At 37.7% G+C, this 23,434-nt stretch overlaps 1 protein-coding gene across 1 annotated transcript; it reads left to right on the top strand.

The window, feature by feature from the left end:
- Positions 1-18,245: 18,245 nt before the first annotated feature.
- LOC145015790 (beta-xylosidase/alpha-L-arabinofuranosidase 2-like) lies at positions 18,246-21,056 on the top strand. Its single transcript, XM_078974263.1, has 5 exons — positions 18,246-18,695; positions 18,802-19,089; positions 19,195-19,364; positions 19,472-20,331; positions 20,411-21,056. Exons 1-5 carry the CDS (start codon positions 18,267-18,269, stop codon positions 20,983-20,985), a joined length of 2,322 nt encoding a protein of 773 aa, XP_078830389.1. The 5' UTR covers positions 18,246-18,266; the 3' UTR covers positions 20,986-21,056.
- Positions 21,057-23,434: the final 2,378 nt, after the last annotated feature.

Raw genomic sequence — 23,434 nt, 5'->3', positions numbered from 1 at the left:
TTGTAATTTTAATTGTATTTGAATTCTTATATTTAGCGGGTACCCGTGAACCGAACCGTGGTTACCCGCCTTTATACGGTTCGGTTTCGGTTAGTGCACATGAAGTACCCGCCCCGTGATGACGGTTCACAATTTTATTACTATCCGAACCGAACCGCCCCGTTAACACCCATAGTTTAAGTTATACATGTTTGAACACAACACTTATTTTTGTTATTTTGAGTGTATAATCCCAGATCTACAAGTTTATATGTAATATATATATATATATATATATATATATATATATATATATATGTGTGACAACACATACTTTTCTCCTGGTTTTTATGAATATCTAAGTGATAACTTCATGTTCAAGTAAAGATCTAAAAGTTAGACACATAACACAATGGTACATGCAAATATCCAAAGGTTAAACAAGAGTTGACTTGTATCCTCCCCCTGAAACATGAAAAATACAAAAGATATGGAGGTATGAAGCTCACCTTGAGGTTTTTGAGATGTAGATGAAGAAGAAGACGAATCTTTGAACCTAGCTTGAGTTCTTGTTGAGATTTGTGAAGTTTTGGTGTTATAAGAGCATAAATACGAAAAGGAAGTTTTATGAGGAAGGATTCTTAGTTAAATCTTGGAACAAAGTAATATAGTTTACAAACACTTACCAAGATTGTGTAGCTTAAAGAGAACTTTCTTGTATAACACATTCAACTCACGATTTTTAGAGGAAGAGATGATAGGAAAATTGAAGTTTTGAGAGAAAATAAGAAGTGAAATGGAGTTTGAAATGATTTGTGGGGTGGGAGGATGGCCCTTGGACGATTAAGAGGGAGAAAAGGGGGTAAAGATTAGTGTATAATGCATATTGGTTAATACAAGAGGGCCTAGATGTATGTTGTGTAATTACATTGATATATGATGTACAATATTGTGGTGTCAAACTTAATATCCACCCTAATTAATTTTTTTCTTTTTTATATGGGCTTACCAATCAGCCCAAGGAGGTTAAATGGAGGAGTTTTCGGCCCAACATTGGTTTTCAATTTGATGAGCCCAAAATAATGATTTTCGGCCCAATAATGATTCAAATACAGATTCTTGGCCCAATAGGGTCTAATAATGTTTTAGGAAGGGTATTGGGCCAATTAAGGGGTTTTTGGTCAGAAATTCTTGGGCTAAGGCCCAAGGTTGATTAATCTTAGTTTATCGGTTTAGGTGTTGGGCTTATACATGGAGATTATATTGTTCAGGAATTCATATCTTAACCTAATTTTTTGCCAGTTGTAACAGGGGGCAAGACACATGTAAACTAAATACAAAGGACATAAAAAACACAATTCTTTTAACCAGACTCTTAACATTTGTGGGAAATTAATTAATAAAGCTATTAGCATCAAAAATCATTAAAAGACGATATGTAATACCTGATATGTGAGGCTCTTTCCACCTTCAGTTGGCATTAAGACAAAAACATAATTTCCACTCATTGTTACATTAATCACTTCTCTTTGGTTGGGATGAAATGAATGATTACCAAACACTTTCTTGTTATTAGCCTAAGAACAGAATCATGAAACCATTAATTATCACCACTAAATTAAAAAAAAAATGCAAAAGTGAAAACTAAATAAATGAGAATACCACAAACCTCAAGCTTTTTGGTCCATGAAAAATCTTTCTTGCTCCATTTCTTGTCATCTGAACCATAAATATAATTAACGTGAAAACATACAATTAGGAGAAGCTCATGACTTGGAGAAACTTTTGCAAGTAAGATGAAACCAAGATGGTTTTGTGATTTTCAAAAGACTATAGAGCAAATACCTGTGACATCTTTTGAGTGACCAATTAACTTCTTCATAACTGAAGGTGGTTCAGAAACAATACAAACTGTCAAAGTTCCATCCGTTGCTCCAAATGCAAGTAAATCAGAGCTCATATTCCCAAACTTTATAACAATAACTGGAGAAATGTTATAAAAAATTAATAAATGTTACAATGATAAAACGAGGATTGGGGATAGATTGATCTTAGAAAATTAATTACCCATGGATTTGCATTGATCAAATATGCAATGCATTCCCACAAAGGATATACTGTTTGTGCAACTCACTATGTAACGAACCAACGATCAAGTTAAAAATTTCATTTTTAATACAGGAAAATGCATATATCTTTAAATCCAAACATTCCAAAAACATAATTAATTCAAACATTTATCAGAGTTTGTCCCAAAATCATATAGCGCAGAAAAAATACGTGTGTGCACTGCGATCAAGTTGAGCTCTTCCTTTCAAAAACAATGATACCTGAAACCATAAATAAAACTATAAGCACGAAGCTTAGTGAGTTCCCCAGAGCATACCCCACACAATCCATATAACCATATAATCTATATCAACTATAACAACTACATAAACCATAACAATCACATAAGCATGTATATACACATATGAAGATGCCATGGAAACCCACCAAGGTCTTATTCACATACTCACATAAGTCATATCCACTACACAAGCCATGCATATAAACATATAGGCAAGCCATGGAAACCCTCCAAGGTCTTACACCGGGTGCCACTGGAACCCCCACGTGGTCTTAGCCCATTGCAATAGGAATCCACATATGGTCTTAACCAGGAAAGCCATGGGAACCCCCATATGGTCTTATATCCAACTGCCTCGGGAATCCCCTGGGGTCTTCCATACCATTATCATATCAACATAACACATAATCAATTAACAATACACATACACAATCTCTATAAGCCATACATACAACATATAAAGGTGCCATGAAACCCTCCGTGGTCTTACACCGGATGCCATGGGAACCCCACATGGTATTAGATCATTGCCATGGGAACCCCCACATGGTCTTAGCCTGGAATGCCATGGGAACCCCTACATGGTATTATATCGCACTGCCTCAGGAACCCCCTGAGGTCTTCCATGCAAGCACCACATAGTTAACTAGCACACCGCATATCACAGAAATATCTAGCATACCACATATCACATTATAGCTAGCATACCACATAACTCATATAACTAATTGCCATGGGAACCCCCACATGGTCTTAGTCTACTGCCTCGGGAACCCCCTGAGGTCTTCCACATAATCAGCTAACATATCACATAACATAAAATGGGCAGACCTTGGTGCCTTAGACCCATTGGTATGGTGAGTAGACTTACCTTGCACTGCTGAAGTCCCGAAGATGAAACTCTAGCTGCTGGACTAACGAGGTAAGACCCAGTAAGTCCTAACACACTCTTCCAACTCAAATGCATGTAATCATCAAGCAATTAACCTAGCACAATCCCATAAATACCCTCAGAGTGAACCTCGAACAAAGTCAAGGTCCACAGTTACGGTCACAAGTCCATGTTGACTTTGACTCGTCGAGTATAACTAGCCACTTATCGAGTTCCATGCTTAACTCACTAACTCGTCGAGTCACCTGGGTGACTCATCGAGTTCATTAATGTTTGTGGCTTCAAACCCTTAACCGCAAATGTGACATCCCCAATTTCTCGGCCAGAAAAGACCGATTTGTTTATGCTTTGTTTTATAAATTAGAGTAATCGTTTAAAGAAAACGGTTGCGGAATTTGTTCCCAAAACAAGATATGATAAAAACTTATCAAAACATTTCTCAAAGAGAATGTATTTTCATTAAATAATAAAACCTCGGGATGTCATGTTCCGATACAGACACATAAACATAAACATAACATACATTCATTTACTCTAGTGATTTACATCTCCTTTAATCTCTCAGTGCAAAGCAGCTTCGTATCGATACCTGTGATACAATTAAACTGAGTGGGTCAGGCTTGGGAGCCTGGTGAGCATATAGGGTTTTCAACCCACAATAATATAATTATTATATTCAATCATCAAATAATCAACCCAATTACCCATCCCCATTATATTCTTTTAATCTTCCCTAAAGATATTATCCTAAGGGTCATCTCCTATATCACATTTACCGCTCATCTCCTTACATCTTATATCCTTATATGCTTGTTGCTAAGAACTTTTCCTAAGGATCATCGCCTACATTGCATAAACAATACTAATTCGGGGATCACTCCCTCAATATATGTCTAGTAAGGGTTAGGGTATCATCGCATGATTATGCAGCCACAACATCGCCTGGACTCGTAAATCATAATAAGGGTTAGACTATCATCGCATGAATACGTAGCTACAACATTTCCTGGACTCGTAATTCATAGTAAGGGTTAGTCTATCATCGCATGAATACGTAGCCACAACATCGCCTGGAGTCGTAATTCATAGTAAGGGTTAGAGTATCATCGCATGAATACGTAGCCACAACATCGCCTGGTGAAGGTTATGGTATCTCTTCTCATCTCACATCACCTATTTATCATCACCTATCTATCATCACCTATTTCTCATCACCTAATTATCATCACCTACTTCTCATCACCTAATTATCATCACACATCATCTAATTCATCTACCCATGTTCTACCCAACATATTTGTAGATATAAAATACATATACATATTAACTCATTTAACACCTATATAAAACATCCATTCAACACTCATCTCAAATAAGCAACAATATATAAACACATAGCATGTATTTCATAGCAAATACTTAATATATATATATATATATATATATATATATATATATATATATATATATATATATATATATATATGATAGAAGAAAGTGATCACATACTCACACATATAAACAACAATATATATATATATATATATATATATATATATATATATATATATATATATATATACACATAGCACATATTTTATAAAATACTTCATATCTATGTGTAAGATGAAAGTGACTATACAATCACTTGATCAGAAGATGATCGGACAACACTACGGCTTGTAGAAGTAGTAGTCTTTGGTGAAACCGGGATCACTTCACACACCTAGTTTCTCGCGGGCAGAGCTTCGGCTCGGAAACTCTTTTCTTCTCGGGATCTTCGGGCTTCGGGACTTGCTTCGGGTCTCGGGGTTGATACCGGGGCTTTAGGGGGTTAAAATTGCATGTAAAACGATGTAATATGGGAGAGAGATGAGAGAATGAGCAACCAAACTCGGCTGACCCTTCAAATCTATTTATAGGGCAAAACTGGCCCTTGCCACGTCGTGGAACCTTTTTCCACGTCGTGGGCTTGGTCGTCATTCCATGCATCATCACAAGTTGCATCTGGGGGACTCCCGGAGGTGTCAAGAGACTTGCCACGTCGTGGCACTGCTTGCCACATCATGGTCTCTGACAGTTTTGGGGTTTCGCTCCCCGAACTTCAGAAATTCATAACTTTCGCATACGAACTCCGTTTTTGACGTTCTTTATATCGACACGAAGGTGAGATTATGATCAACAACTATCGTTTAGACTCCATTGGCTAATTTTGACTTTATTTTTAATATATTATAAGTATATTACTTATATATTATCTTTAATAGGCCGGGACAGGAAAACTCCGTTCGAAATTCATATCTCCTTCATCCGAACTCCGTTTTCGTCTGTCTTTTTATCGTTGGACTACTATCGATGAGATATTCATTTCTCATTTAGATTGTTTTGGATAAATATCGCTCTAACATAAATTCACTATTTACGCCACGTTGTGTCGTGCCGGCTCTATCGCGAAACTTCGACAGGTCATAACTTCTTCGTTATAACTCGGATTTTGGCGTTCTTTATATGCACGGAAACCTTGTGACATACACTACAACTTGGTTAAGATTAATACTTCTAAATAATCTTCCATCAAAAAGTCATTTTTGATGCGTATTGTCTCTCAATTGACTAGCCCGGGTCTACGGGCGTTACAGGAAACCCCTGGCCGTAAACCCCTTGGTCGTAAACTCCTTGGCTGCAAACTCATTGGCCGACTCGTCAAGTCGATTAAAGGACTCGGCGATTCCCTTTAGTCCTTCACGTTTTCGGCCTTTTATAGTAGGATTTAGGGTCCTAAACTTCAGATCCAACCTTCTCTAGTGTATATATCTCGTAAAGTTTCAAACTTTACATACATGCAAGGCCTTACAAGGCTATAACACCAAAACTAGTCTTCATACAAGGTTTTAATGCATGGAAGGGTTTAAGCTACATAAAGGAAGCAACTTTATGACATTGAGGACCTAAGGAGGTCCAGATCTGGAACCATATCCCTGTGATAGGTCCAGATCCAAACTTGACTCCATTTTGCCTCAAGAATGGCCATTTTCTTCCAAGAAAGAGATATAAAATCTACAACTCAAGATAACGAATTTATACCTCAACAAGATGTCCAAAACAAAGTAGATGCTCGATATACCGATTCTCCCTCGACCCTTCCTCTTCAAACTTTGAAATCCTTCCCAAAAAGCGCCAATAATTGCTCACAAAGGCTCTCACTCTCAAACAAGAAGGTTCACGTTCGAAAAAGTTCTTCTCAAAGATATTAAGATGCTCAGGGAGGCGAAAAGGGTAGATAATGATCCTTATATAGGGTGCAAACCATAAAAACTAGGGTTTCCTCTTACAACTCCTACTTGCCGAGTCGGGCCTTCCGACTCGCCGAGTAGGTCCCGATCTCGCGTCCTTGATTTAATGCCCCTACTCGACGAGTTGGACTCCCAACTCGCCGAGTCCATGCACCGAAACCCTAAAAGCTTGAATCCATTAAACAATTACTGGAACATGTGTTACAAGTCTTCCCCAGTTGAACTAGACTTTGTCCTCGAAGTCTAATGTCGTAAAAGTCTGGGTTTTTCTTCCCCCATAATCTTTCATGATGCACCCCTTGCCCTAGCAGGGCTAATTCCTAACTGACTCACTAAACGTGGCCTTCCGTCCTGCTCACTATACCGGTATTACTCCCTTAGAGCGAGACCTTGAGAGCACTTCAACTACGATGAAGCATGAGTATCCAACTCTTACCAATAACGATAACCCCATTCCGAACTTAACGAATACCGACACCCAACATATCGAGGGATACCGTTGTCACCTCCGACATTCCATGACTGAATAACGTTCCCCTACACTCAGAATATCGGTCTCCCGTCCGGCTGTTGAACTGACTAGCAACCTCACATTCGCCCCACGCGATCTCCGAAAGAGACCTCGTCTAATAGCAATTGTACCGGCCATACTGCCACTCATGACTCCGTCAATCCTTTTGACACATGAATATGGTAGTCTTTCGTCATTCCAATTCTCATTCGTCCTACCGTTTCTTGATTCCCACATGTCGTGACCCTATTACAGATAGAACCAACACGAGACACATCATGATGGCTTAAGCTACCATCAAACCCAACACATACATTACCCTGGTATCCTGCATTTGATGCCCTTGGCATCCTTATGCTCCAATATCTCATCTCACTAAAACAAAATCCTATACTGAACATGCGCGAATCCCGATTCAGAATCCTTTCCGAAACGAGTGGATACCCCGCAACTACCTCGAGATCCATAATGCACCATAACTTCAGACATCCCTTACCTGACCAATAAATAGATACCCTTAGCCGATCCTTGAGACTACTAATCTCACACCAGGTCCAACCACCAGGTTCCCAATAGATCAAATATCAGGACTACCCAGCCGTAGCCCTGTTGTGTCACGTACCACTTATCCACAAGATACTGCAACTCAAGATCCAAACCATGGACTCACAATCTCTTCCAGTTCCATTCCAAATTCCCATAGCCATCCGGGCTTGCCCACGGATAGCCAGTCGAATACTCACTTCCGATCTTGATTCTAATTAATCTGTGGCTTCCCCACAACCTTGCGAGCTAGCCTACCCTAGCCTAAACCTCCTGAAAGAATTCGTCAATGCTACGGCTACCCTGTAGTCTTACAAAACTTTCACCCTGACTGCCCATGGCCCTATCGCTCACCTATCAATCCGAACGCATCTCAACATTGAGTGATCACGTGGTCTATCCTACCGAACTGAACTCAAGTACTGACTGGAACCCAGCCTGGTTCCCTCCCCCAAGACCCGCTATAAGACATCAACAAGATGCGATTTACACGTTGGGAAGTTTTTACCGAACTCCAAATTCACACATCCCTCAAACTTATTAGCCACTTGGACAACCATTTTCCCCGATGAGGATAAGAAACTCATACCGGTCTCATACCTGCCCTTGACCTAAATACCTGCGCGATCCTCCCCCACTTAGATTCAACTAAATCCGCTTGGCACATGAAAATTGAAGGATTCCCAATCCTTATTACGTTCCAGTGATCAAAATGTTGACAACCAGTGCTTACCAAAGCTAATTCACCATCCATATCCCTTCCTAAAACGACACGATTCCTGAAATCTGCTAGCACTTCTTGAATCCCCACAACGCCAACGACTCTAGATGTGCAAACTGATACAACACTCAGATCTCAAAGTCCAAAGGTCGGATGCTTCAAGCAAAACTTCCGCAACAACTATCTCTTCCTTCGATGACCCCAAAAAGTCTTCCAAACATAAAAGATAAGGTTACTGGAACCTAGACATAATTCCCTCGTACAAACCCTCGAACCAACCCCAACCATACCCAAAATGACACTCGAACACTGGACAATTCGTGATATACAAGGAGACGACCCCGTACTAATCCACCCAAAATCATGGCATACAGATGGCATTTAACTCTTCTTGAAGGTACAAAAAACTCAACCACAATTAGAGATAACAACCAATGATATGCCTACTCACACTCTCACTCTGGCCTGTCAGAATTCCGATCTCTCCTGTCCTATCCTGCAAAGTGGGCCCCTCTGCTGGGGCTCTGACTCTCACCCTCTTATCCATTGATGATCCTCAAAGTAGTTGGAGCGGGTGCACTCCCCACTCCTCTCTGATCATCCAATGTTCGACCTCCTTGTCATCCTCCTGATTGCAACAAATATAATGGGCTTGCCTCCTGCAGGAAATCTTGAGGCCGTGACCAAACCTGCTACACCTATAACAACCCAGATCACCGAACAGATTCTGACAACGACTCGGAGCAATCATGGTATACGCGGAATCCGCTTTGTGAGCCACATCCGTCCGAAGATCTCTCAAATATTCCTCGACATGCTGAATGGCATCTGACAACCCTTGCTAATCTAGACAATAGCAGAGAACCGACCTGAGATCCTGTTTATCACAATTCCCATGCGATACAAGTACCCGATATCCACTGGGAATGGCCAAAGATGGCATATCCGCAAACATATGAAAGAATCCTAACCTCCTCCTCCTGTGATACCTCGACCACCCTAAGAACATGATGTAACACCTCATTCTGATCCCAATGACAATCTAAACCGTTTGAACGAAACTTCATCGCGCAGTTTCTGCAAGCGTTGCACTAGATCCGACCCTGCTGGCCTCTCAAAAGCTGATCCAAACCCTTGGGTCTCCACCTGAGACCCTCCAATAAATTCACCTGACCTGAAACTCTCTCATAGAGGTAATCCTAATCAATCTTCCGTACTCGTCTTTGAGATCCATATCATTCAGGGTCTCGCACCCTAACTCACTCTCCAGCTCAAACACCAACGACTAAACTACAGTATCTGGAGCACCCTCTTCTCTCAACCGACTATAAACTATTCCCAAGACATAGTTTCAAATCCCAAAGCGCAATAAGTCGTACAATCAACCCTTTCCACCTGATACAAGAGATCCAGGGCATACTTAAAATCTTGGTGGTCCTTCCATTAACTGGCTCACCACCGAAGCCGGGACCAAACCTCGGTATTTCCCCTTGCATGCTCATCTACATTCTACATAGAAACTAACCCCAAGCTTCTTAGATTCTCCAAGAATTTCCCTGATTTGAGTATGGATCCTGTGCTTTTAGTAGTACGAGCCCAATACTACCTTCCACACCTATTCATACTTTCCTCTGGAATCATCTCGAATCCTCTAAGCTACATACTCCTATGATGTACTCAATGTCTGCTAAACACCAACACAATATCCACCAAAGCACCTCCTATGCTCCTCTTAGGTTCCCAACCACCCAGTCCTTAGCTGCTGAAAGATTCCCAGTAATGTCGACTAGCTACCTTATGAATATAACCACATGCAACAGAAATCAGATAACCCTTCAAGTAACAGGCTTAATTCTACAACAGTTAGACTTAAACAAGAGCTGCGCTATAGGGCCAACTCCATCACTCTGAGATTATCCGACCTATACCACATGTGACCTAGCACATTCACTTAGTAGCTAGCTCACATTGCTAGAAGTCCTACAAAGAACAAAGAAAGCAACATTCGGACAACGAAAAACTAACCAACGTATTCCAATAAACCAATTATATCTATACGTCCAATTCACAATCAGGTGACTTCTATCACTAATCTCATCCTAGGCTTACCCTAGGGTAATCTCCAACCCACAAACTATCATAGACATTCGGCCCATATACCACTACCCATGCTGTCCACATCCAACCTTGCTGTCGGCTGCCTTATGCTTGCAAATTATACATAGAATAGGATCTAATAGACTGTCTAATAATAGACTCTACCCTAGGACCACAACCAGACAAGGAACAAGAAATAAGGCCAAATCAATTATTCTAAGGCTATAAGTTCCTAACCGTATACAATTTTAAAAGCATACACATAGCAGTTACAAATACCCATTTATCATTCTCATTCCAGCGTGGCATCCAATATTCTCACGGCTACAAGCATCACATATCAGGACAACCTATTGTTGACTACTCAACACTAGCATGCAAGTCTACCAGCTCATACAACATATACATGCATCTCCCTTAGACCTAACTAGCATGCGATTCACAGATTCATAATTAAATCATAACAAACATCTGTGGGTATTCTGGGAAACATACTTGAACTCGGCTGATTGCATGCACCACAGCCGAAAGTGTGTCTGAATCCCTCAAACCAAGGCTTTGATACCAACTTGTTACGACCCAAAAATCAAGGGTAAAAATTTCATTTTTAATACAGGAAAATGCGTATATCTTTAAATCCAAACATTCCAAAAACATAATTAATTAAAACATTCATCTGAGTTCGTCCCAAAATCATATAGCGTGGAAAACATGGGTGTGTGCGCTGTGATCAAGCTGAGCCCTTCCTTTCCAAAACGATGATACTTGAAACCATAAACAAAAATATAAGCATGAAGCTTAGTGAATTCCCCAGAGCATACCCCACACAATCCACATAATCCATATCAACTATAACAGCTACATAAACATTAACAATCGTATAAGCATGCATATACACGTATAAAGATGCCATGGAAACCCTCCAAGGTCTTATTCACATACTCACATAAGCCATATCAACGAAACAAGCCATGCATATAAACATATAGGAAAGCCATGGAAACCCTCCAAGGTCTTACAACAGGTGCCACTGGAACCCCCACATGGTCTTAGCTCACTGCCATGGGAACCCCCGCATGGTCTTTCTTAACTAGAAAAGCCATGGAAACCCCCACATGGTCTTATATCCAACTCCTACAGGAATCCCCCTGGGTCTTCCATACCAATATCATATCAACATAACACATAATGAATTAAGAATACACATTCACAAACCCTATAATACATACATACAACAAATAAAAGTGCCATGGAAACTCTCCATGGTCTTACACCAGATGCCATGGGAACCCCCACATGGTCTTAGATCACTGCCATGGGAACCCCCACATGGTCTTAGCCTGGAATGCCATGGGAACCCTCACATGGTCTAATATCCCACTGCCTCGGAACCCCCCCCCCCCTGAGGTCTTCCACATAATCAACTAACATATCACATAACATAAAAAGGGATGACCTTGGTACCTTAGACCCATTGGTATGGTGAGGAGACTCACCTTGCACTGCTGAAGTCCTGAAGACGAAACTCTAGCTGCTGGACTAACAATGTAAGACCCAGTAAGTCCCGACGCACTGTTCCAACTCAACTACATGTAATCATCAAATGATTACCTTAGCATAATCCTATAAATACCCTCATAGTCAACCTCGGACAAAGTCAAGGTCCACAGTTAAGGTCAACAATCCATGTTGACTTCGACTCATCGAGTATAATTAGCCACTCATCGAGTTCCTTGCTTAACTCACCAACTCGCCAATTCACCTGGGTGACTTGTCGAGTTCCTTTATGTTTGCGGCTTCAAACCCTCAACCGCAAACCCATGGCTGTAAACCCCTTGGTCGTAAACTCATTGGCCGACTCGTTGAGTCGATTTAAGGACTCGACGAGTCCCTTTAGTCCTTCATGTTTTCGGCCTTTTCTAGTGGGATTTAGGGTCCTAAACTTCATATACAACCTTCCCTAGTGTATATATCTCGTAAAGTTGCAAACTTTATGTACATGCAAGGCCTTACAAGGCCATAACACCAAAACTAGTCTTCATATAAGGTTTTAATGCATGGAAGAGGTTAAGCTACAAAAAGGAAGCAACTTTATGACATTAGGGACCTAAGGAGGTCCAGATCTAGAACCATATCCCTGTGATAGGTCCATATCCAAACTTGACTCCATTTTGCCTCAAGAATGGACATTTTCTTCCTAGAAAGAGATCTAAAATCTACAGCTCAAGATAACGAATTTATTCCTCAACGAGATGGCTAAAATAGAGGAGATTCTCAATCTAATGCTTCTCCCTCGACCCTTCCTCTTCAAACTTTGAAATCCTTCTCAAAAAGCCCCTAGAATTGCCCACAAAGGCTCTCACTCTCAAACAAGAAGGTTCACAGCTGAAAACATTCTTCTTAGAGATATTAAGATGCTTAGGGAGGCCACAAGGGTAGATAATGATCCTTATATAGGGTGAAAACCCTAAAAACTAGGGTTTCCTCTCATAGCTCCTACTCGGCGAGTCGGGCCTTCTAACTCGCCGAGTAGGTCCCGATCCCGCGTCCTTGATTTAATGCCCCTACTCGACGAGTTGGACCCCCAACTCGCCGAGTCCATGCACCAAAACCCTAAAAGATTGAATCCAATAAACAATTCCTAGAATAGGTGTTACACACTGTTTGGCTTTCACTTGGATCCTGTAAAACAATTTAACACCTCAAAAGATATAATATAATAATCAAAAGGTGTTTGTATATGAAAATAAAGAAAATGAAGCATACCCTGCTAAAACTCCAACTGTGTATGTCATTTGTAATGGAGGTTGGACCTGAAGATGGTGCCTATTACCTACTGATGAATCAACTAGTAAATTAACTTGATGTCAAAATTATATAAAATCAATATTCACATTACACTCTAGACTCTATACATAGTTTAATATTCATGATTAAGGTACTACTTGAAGCTTGTGTATCTGCATTGATCTAACCACATCTAATTCCTGAAAGAACTTGTGTAATTATGGATGTTCGCAAGTAATTATGGAGTGTAAGTTCATATGGTGAACCCAATCATCAAAATTACAGAAATTTGAAGCTGAAGCAAGTAGAACATCAAGTAAAAATGGTAATCACCTGGTTCCAGGATTACTCAGAAGGCTAGGTGACTGCAACTTCATTCGATTCTCCAGACTGGTAATAAAATTGTGATAAGCCACATAGCCTTTTCCATTGCATCTCCAATCATACACACACCACAATTGTGCAATTTAAAAGCATAATAAACAAGTATGCATGAAGGAATTGCCCAAAAACCAAGTACACACACGAGAATTGCATAAAAGGAAGCCGATAGTAAGAATTATAGGTTTTAGAAGATTTACTGAGTTGTACATACAACAATTTGACATGATTTTAGCTAACTTTGTTTACATCATAAAGTTATCGAAATTTGTAAAAAAAAAAGATGAGGTTCAACAATAATATAACTTACCTTGATTTTGGGTATGGTGTCAGATAAACTTCCGAAATAAGCCACTTGAACATAGAATAACCTTGTTGCAGCCAAAGAAACCGTACAAAGCAAAATTGAAAAAAAAATCTATATCGAATTTAAGTTTGTCGTCTCATCATCGTTAACTTATATCCTAATATGCATGGGGAGTGGGAGGTGAGGAAGTCATCAGAGGAGCAGATAATGGTCAAAATTAGTGAAGGGAGAATATCCGATCGAGAGTGAGAGAGAGATAGAGACTAACGATTGGGTGTGCGTGAACGAAACAAAGGATGTTATTCTCATAATTTAACTCGTAGCAAGCTATGGGGATGACAAGTCGTCCCTATAACATTCCGCAAAACACACCTAAATTAGTTTCCTTCCCGCTTTAACACGTTGAGGCCGCTGTAGCTGCAAAAGTAAATAAAAAGGTCAACTATATGGAGACGATATGTCGTCCCTATAGGGTGTCTATAGGTACGACATATGTCGTTCTTATAGACCTCGTCTCTATAGCTGCTTATTGTTGTAGTGTGAGAAAATCAAGATGCAATCTTGGAATTGAGAAACTTTAATCCCTTTAATGATAAAGACAAGTATTTAGTATATTTAACTAGTTGTGAGACTCTTACTATACATGTTGATTAAAAAAAGTTAAATATAAAGGTTTAAACATTAAGCACTTTAACTTTCAGAATAAATACAACTGAAATGATGAATAAGTAAGTCTTCAATCTATACTAATAAAAAACAAATATTGATATATTTTAAAGAAATGATGAATAAGTAAATTCTTCAACATTAGATGTCATATTATTAAGTTTACCGTCACTATCTAAAATTAATATTTTTAAATTATATTTGATTTTTACTCGGACAATACAACATATAACTACCTATGAGTGAACACCGATTGTCTTAAAAACTCCAAAATTTCAAGAATAAATTTGAAATCCAATGAACAATTCAAAACTTCATTTATTACTTAAATCCAACAAAAAATTAAACAAATATAGTAAATATGAACGATATATAATATTGGGCATGGAATCAAACATTAGATTGAAAAAATCAGATATTAAAATTCAAATGAAAATTTCAGACATAAGCAAAGAGATTTCTTTGGAATTATTTTTTTTTGGAAAAAACAAAATAGATTTCTAAAATTTGAAGATCAAATACAGAATAAGGAATTGGAGAGCAAGTAGTCATTTTTCAAAAACCTAAAAAATGGTTATTTTCTTTAAAAAGCTCATTTATAATGATTAGTTATTCAATATCTATTTTTAAATACAACAAATGATTATTTTTTATTTTGAAAGCTTATTAAACTAATTGTTCAAGAATTTGTTTGAACATAAATATAAAATCAAAGTCAAAACTGAATTTTACTAGGTCATATGTACTAATCAGGCCCGTTTGAATTCTTGCTGACTAGGTCCGGTCAACACTTTTTGACTGACTCGGTCCAGTCAGCTTAGTTAACATGTTTGATAAACACAAAAAAATGATTTTGACCCAGTAAATAGTAGTTGACTCGGTCCTATCAAAAAATGAAGCTAACTGAGTCTCTTATGCATATTTCTTATTTTTGCCCTTTGCCTTCACATCGCCTTCTCCAATCTAACTAACCTATGTTCGTCGGAAACTTCCTCTATTGAACCCCCTTCTCCGATCTCCAGACTCACTCCTCTTGTGTTTCTCGATCGTCTTCAGCCTCACCGACCACCTCTTCCATCGTCGTCCTCTCAAGCATGGCCCACCTCGTTCATTGTCATCTCTCTTGTTCTCCTTCCCATCACAATGAATGCAAATGAGGTTTCACCTCCATTTTCGTTAATTAAGTTGCATGCATAATCCTCTTTTTTTTTTTCTAAAAATTTATCAATATTTCTTTATATATCTACTCTTTCCCTAACTCATTCTGCATCGATTGCAAGTGCCCTAACCCCTTATGTCGATGAAAGATTTGGTTGATCAATTTGGTGCCTACTGTTCAATATCATTACCCATTTATTGTAAGATATGGTTTCAAATTCATGATGAGAAATTGGCTTGTCTTGATATATTTTCCTTTTGCAATTTGTTTTTTTTTGCAGATACACATAAGCCTGCATTATAGTTCATGTTCACCTAAGATTTCTCCTAATTGATAATCAAGTCTGCATTCATCAGTGTTCATTTAGCTCATTATTTGTAACCTTATAGGAGATAAATCAAGTATCTTGATTTAAGTTTTTTTGTTTGATTTTTGTTGTTGTGTAGGTTCATACCAAGAAAATAGATTTTTTTGGATAACTTTTGTTTAGACCTTGAATATGCAAATATATTCAATGTGTTTTGATTTTTGTAGAGGAATTTGCGATTAAAAGTCGACGATGTGGTGGAGAAGGATAATGAGCAAAATTACCCGATGGTTTTGTTATCTAGGTTATTGCAAAGAATTCCATGAAAAAGCTACATTTTTTATTTTTCATACTTGCACTACATAGCAATTTACTTTAGTTTATTGGTTAGTTTCTTTTTAAAACCTCCACTAAATGGCAATGTACTTTGTTTTGTTCTTTTTTCATACCACTAAAAAATATAATAAAAGGATAAAATGGTCATTTTCAACGGTTAGCACAACTAGACAGATGCATAATCAAACAACATGGTTTCAGTTAGTTATAGATTCAGTTAGACTTTAGGCCCAGTTTGGTTCTGACTCAGTTAGATATCAGTCAGAAACTATCAAACAACCACTTAGTAAATAATTGTAAATTATGTCATTAAACTAATTAGAAGTTTAAAAATTATGAAAATATGCATTAATGAAATTGATATCCATTTATTATATCATTTTTTATAATTATTACATATTAACATTATGTGAAATTTTATAAAAAGGAAAAAAACCATTAAAATATCATGTGGAAAAAATTAATTTAAAATAACTATAAAAATTACATTTGATAAAATAAATAAAAATATAACATATGACATTTTTTATTTATTTATTAAAATAGAAGATATATACTAATAAGTAAATATAAAAATAAATAAAATTTAATTTGTTACATGTGCTACCTAAAAATAACCCTTTGGATATGCTATGACCAATTACTAATGATTAATTTCAACATATAAGATAATCATATGAACATACATTAACCTTAAAAAAAACCTTGCAATTAGGGGTGTCATGTTGAATTTGAGGTATTGTATAAAAATTAAAATTAATCCCCTAAGCATAATTTATATATATATATGAAAAAACTCACTAATACTACGATAAATTGATAATTATTAGAAAAATAATAAAAAATGATAATATAAAATATAATCATATAGTTACACGAATCACTATCCTCTCATCATATTCTTAGAAGGAAAATTGTTCAACCACTACTTATAATCATTATTTTATATTATATTGTTCAAAATAGTTTTGGATTCAAACTGCTATATTATTATTATTATTATTATTATTATTATTATTATTATTATAATAATAATATATGTGTGACATTATGATTCATTTACAACTTCAATTTTGAAAAACTTATTTTTATATAGGTTACAATTACTATAATAGTCAACAAGAATATATATGCATTAATTGTTTTAGGAAAACAACTAACTTTTTTCATATATTATAAAACATCCATGTTATTAATAGTTTCATTCGCTAAGAACTCTTAAATTATATTTAACTTCAGCTACAACTCATTTGTATCAATATTGGATCGTTTGCCATACTTACATGTACATTCAGGATGGTTACAACACAACTTCAGGACAACTTATGATATTTGTCATTAATACGATCGTCTGATTTTGAAACAAGTTAATCAAGAACACACGTATCCTTAACGAGTTTAAAAGAATGAGTAACACCATAGCTGACTTTTATGTATTGACTTTGGCATGGTAACTATACATTTGAATCAATTTTGTTTTCGAGCTTTGATTACTAGTCTATTATAACGAATCATATGTAAAAGTTGTCACCTCCCACACCTTCAAAGATGCCTATGTTACAAATGTTTTTTTTTACCAGGTTTTCTACTCTTTTTGTTATAAATCAACACATCATTTAAACATGTCTAAAACTAAAAAGAACGTTGGTAAACAAGTGTAACGACAAAGACGGGTAGGAATTTGTTTGCTGGTTACACTTCCACATACGATTAGTCAGACCTCCAGCCCTCGTTTAAAGGAAAAAAACTTGGTATTCAAATCTCTAATTATACTCCCAATGAGTAATGACAACCACAAAACCTCATGCTTACACGCTAAGCTTACAACTGAATTGCTATGCTTCAAGATTATATATAGATTACCTTCGGCCATAAAAACCATTTCCCCCATTTTACACTAATTGGTTCGTCCCTATTTTCTCCCAATAATACGATCCATGGCTTCTCAGAATAAACCACGAAATCCTTTTCTTGCGATCACTTTCTTTCTGTTGATCTGCTTGTCGTGTAGTATCACAGTTTTTGCCCAATACACCCCACGTTATGCATGCGACACCGATAAAAATCCAAACTTGAAAAAGTTCACTTTCTGTGATACTAAAGTTGATATTAAAACACGAGTTGCTGATCTGCTAAAGAGGATGACATTGCAAGAAAAGGCGGGAAGCCTAGTGAGCGTAGCCGACCCCATTCCTCGCCTTGGCATACCATCTTATGGGTGGTGGTCGGAGGCTTTGCATGGCGTTTCTGACACCGGACCTGCAACTTGGTTCAACAAGACTGTAATCCCCGGAGCCACTAGTTTCCCTCAAGTCATACTCACTGCAGCCTCATTCAACGAATCTTTATTCTATAAAATTGGACAGGTATATAATTGTAGACTCCATCATAATTAAGGGCATATGAGGCTGACATTAAAATTCTTATAAGGTCGTTATGATCATATATAGTGTAAAAACTTGATGAACACAGGTGGTTTCAACTGAAGCTAGAGCAATGTACAACACCGGTGTAGCTGGACTAACATTTTGGTCACCCAATGTAAACATCTTCAGGGATCCAAGATGGGGAAGAGGGCAAGAAACACCAGGAGAGGATCCAGTCCTAGCCAGCAGATTCGGTGCAACTTACGTTAGAGGCTTACAAGAGAGAGAGGATGGTGATAGAGAACGACTCAAAGTCGGGGCTTGTTGCAAACATTTCACAGCCTATGATCTTGATAATTGGACTAGTGTTGATCGGTTTCATTTTGATGCTATCGTAAGTTTAGATAAATGGTATAAAACGTTAATTACTATATAATCTTATACATCATAAGCTTGAAGTTGAAGGGTGCATATTATATGATGCCTTTTTTTTTGGAAGGTAACAAAACAAGATTTGGAGGATACATATAACGCCCCATTCAAAAGCTGTGTTTTCGATGGAAATGTTGCGAGTATTATGTGTTCTTACAACATGATGAATGGTAAACCCACTTGCGCAGATAAGGAGCTTTTGGAAGATACGGTTCGAGGTGAATGGAAATTAAATGGGTAAACATCCATTTTCCGATCCTATTAATGCACTGTTTTCTTGTTGTATAGAATAATCTAGCCATGGTAAATAAATCACACACAATACGCAATATACCTTTTTACAGATACATTAGTTCCGACTGTGATTCATTACAGTTCATGTTTGAAGACCAACATTGGAGGAAAACACCAGAGGAAGTTACAGCCGATGCATTACACGCAGGGTTGGATCTCAACTGTGGGATGTCACTAAAGAACTTCACAGCAAAAGCTGTAGAAAAGGGGTTAGTGAAAGAATCCGTAGTGGATCGGGCTGTTACAAACAATTTCGTGACACTTATGAGACTTGGGTTCTTCGATGGTGACCCTCGCAAGCAATTGTATGGGAAATTAGGCAAGAAAGATGTTTGCACACAGGAAACTCAAGAACTTGCTCGTGAAACTGCTAGACAAGGAATTGTGTTGCTTAAAAACAGTTTTGGATCTTTACCACTCCCTCGAAGAGCGATGACGTCGTTAGCAGTAATTGGACCTAATGCTAATGCCACAAAAGCCATGATTGGAAACTACGCAGGGGTTCCATGCAAATACACTAGTCCTCTCCAAGGGCTATCGGAGTACGTTAAAACTAGATACGTGGAAGGCTGTGATATAAAATGTAACTCGACAACTAATTTCGAGGAGGCTAATAAGGTGGCAGCCGAAGCAGACGCGGTGGTTCTTGTGATGGGTACTGATCTTTCTATCGAGCGAGAGGCTCTTGATCGGACCGAGATAATCCTTCCTGGACAACAAAATCTTCTTGTTTCCGAGGTAGCACATGCAGCTAAAGGACCTGTGATTCTTGTTATAATGTCTGGAGGTGGAATGGATCTCAATTTCGCAAAGTGTGACCAGAAAATCTCCAGCATTTTGTGGGTCGGGTTTCCAGGCCAAGAAGGTGGAGGTGCTTTAGCTGATGTCATTTTTGGTCGTTTTAACCCAAGTAAGTTTGTATATCATATATGATATATCATTGCTTATATATACATATCAAATTGTAAGGGTTTTTTGCACGTTTGCAGGTGGAAGACTACCCATGACATGGTTTCCACGAGCTTATGTAGACCTTGTTCCCATGACCAACAACAAGATGAGACCGGACCCAGTTGCGGGTCAACCAGGCCAAACCTACCGGTTCTATAAAGGGGAAACCGTGTATCCATTTGGGTATGGATTAAGCTATTCTGCATACGTTTATCGACTCATCAAAGCACCTAGTATCATGAAGGTCCCTCTAAACCAAGCTCACTCTTGTCGATCATCATCTACCTGTGATGCAATCGACGCAGGAGATAGTGTTTGCAAGGAATTACAATTTAATATTGATGTCATGGTAAAAAACGACGGAAAATTGACTGGAAGTCATTCGGTGTTGCTATTCTCTTCTCCTCCGGCTGTCTTTAATGCACCTCAGAAAGAGTTGGTGGATTTCAAGAAGGTGTGGTTGGCGCCATGGCAGCGAACTGTCCTTAGCTTCAGGGTGAATGTTTGCAAGCAGTTGAGTTTGGCTGATGAAGAAGGTAAGAGGAAGGTTGCCTTGGGTCGTTATCTTCTTCAAATTGGTGACATCAAACACCACATAACTCTCACGGTTTGATGTGGGTGTTTTAGCCATTTATGCATGGTTAGATTTGAGTTGCAGGGTTTAGGGCTGATCATAATTGTAGTTTCAGGAGGTGATGTCTTGTTTAGTATCATTTTTGCAAGTATGTATGAAATAATTAATTAAGCTTCCATTTGTCTAAAAAGTTTTAATTTTTGCCTCGTTCGATTTTTTTTATAAATTTTTTATTTAGAGCATCAACAGTAATAAAGCTTAGTTTCCGATTATTATTATTATTATTATTATTATTATTATTATTATTATTATTATTATTATTATTATTATTATTATTATTATTATTATTATTATTATTATCATCAAATTTAAGTATTGTTCGTAAATTTCAAAAGCTCCAAAAATAATCACGATAGAGAAGTTTTTCATAATTTATTTATGAAACCCACCAATTTTGTTATATCATTGTTTTTCTTGTATAATTTGTATATTTATGATTAAACAATTATATGACCTATAACATCTAAATCATTATAGATTCAAAAAATCTTTAGTGTTAATATTATTTATTAATATTTTACTTAAGTTAACATTTAAAATTTAAACAAGAAGACATCTAATGTAAATACTTATGTTTTGATAATTCTAGTTTTAAATAACATATAATATATTATGGTTCTTATATGTTATCCAATAAAGATATATTTTTAAAAATCTAATTTTATATAAATTAATATATATATTTTTTTTTATAAAACACGGTTTTATATGGTTGACACTATCAAATTTAAATTTAATAATTAGTATTAAATTTTACTGTTTGAATGTTTTATAATTTTTATAGAACTTCCTTCTACAACAACAAATAAGCACATTAGCGGCGTCTCCTTTGGCGACGATGCCGCTTTCTAGCAACGACAACAGACAAATGCGCATTTTGTCACCGCTAAAAGGTGACCTCGTCGCTAAAGAGGGCGTGGCTACTATACCCCCACCGACGATCTGTACGTCCCACATGAAGATGGATCGTGACCATCCATCTTCAAAATGATCCATCGGTTAGGTTTTAATGTCGTCGCAGACAATAGGGGCGACATCAATAACATGGCGTCGCTAATGGTTAAGATCCGTGTGAACTAAAACACGACCTATGTTTATTTTTTCTCAGATTGAACGGAAATAACCACGACAGAAGGAGCGTAAGTCTCCCTCTAATTTGTCGTTGCTATTACCCTGCCGTTGTCGCTAAAAGGTACGCCCCTTTTGTCCTCCTTCGTCCTAGACGAGTCATTTGCTGCACATAAAAGCCCTCTCACAAAATTCCGACGACGACTGCAATTTACCGCTTGATGGTTCAATTTCCCGGGGTAATACACCCATGTGAACCATTAGTGACTAGCGACTAACCAACGACTGCTGGTTGGCCGATGATTTTCCATCGACTTTTGATGATTTTGCCAGCGCTAGTGAAGTACCTGCCGCCCCTGCCAACGTGCGTTTGCTGTTCCCTTCTCCACTTCTCTTATAAAATGCAAAGATTTCACCTTAATAACATTTTTTGGTGTTTTTAGGAGGACCTACTACACCACTGTCTCTGATGAATTCCACCACCACAATGCCATCGCTGTCAACAGCAGCTTCGACGAGCCTCAATCCTTCCAAGACATTTTTTTTGGTTATGAGTTCAATGTTAAATGTGGATTGTGGAATGGATATGTTAATGTGGATTGTGTATTTGATATTTAAAGGGTCAAAAGCTAATCATATTTTTTATATGATTTTTTCTTGATTTTGTAACACCGTAAAAATTTAAATAATTTTTCACTTTTATAACCCATAAAATATCATTTGAAATCATAAAAAAAACATTGTATCAACATTGTATCAATACAAAACCCAAGATCAAAATATATATAAACTCCGGTATACGTGTGTACAAATCATGCCGACGCCTTCCCGCGATCATCACTGGTACCTGAAACACATAACACATAACACTGTAAGCATAAATGCTTAGTGAGTTCCCCAAAATACCACTCTAACACATAATAGCCACTCGAGGTTGTAACTTTGTTGACCCTCAGGTCTATGTGTCTCAGTGGGGCCCTCCAGCCCCAACTCTCCATGGGCCCTCTTGCCCTAACTCTGTGGACTCGAAGGTCCTAACTCTATGGACTAGAAGGTCCTAACTCTGAATCATACAAGGCACATATCACAATAAATCATAGCACATAAATAACATGCAATTACACTGGCATATAACTCTAAAATACTCTATCACATAACTCTGTTACCACACTAGGTAAAGTATAGTGAGAAGACTCACCTCAGGCGTCTCGGTAAATCTCTGACTCGGTAGAAATATTGCCTAGTCTTTGCCTATTCACATAAAGTAAATACTCTTATAAATATAACTCTCGAGACTAGACTCAACTTGCCATTAGCACCCTCAGGAGGGAAAAGGCTATTTTACGCCCCTCTAGACACA

This window comes from Lactuca saligna, chromosome 9 (genome assembly GCF_052625555.1).
Source record: "Lactuca saligna cultivar CGN05327 chromosome 9, ASM5262555v1, whole genome shotgun sequence".
In the NCBI taxonomy this organism is placed as follows: domain Eukaryota; kingdom Viridiplantae; phylum Streptophyta; class Magnoliopsida; order Asterales; family Asteraceae; genus Lactuca; species Lactuca saligna.
The sequence above is the reverse complement of the archived record's forward strand: the minus strand, read 5'-3'. Positions and strand labels throughout refer to the sequence as shown.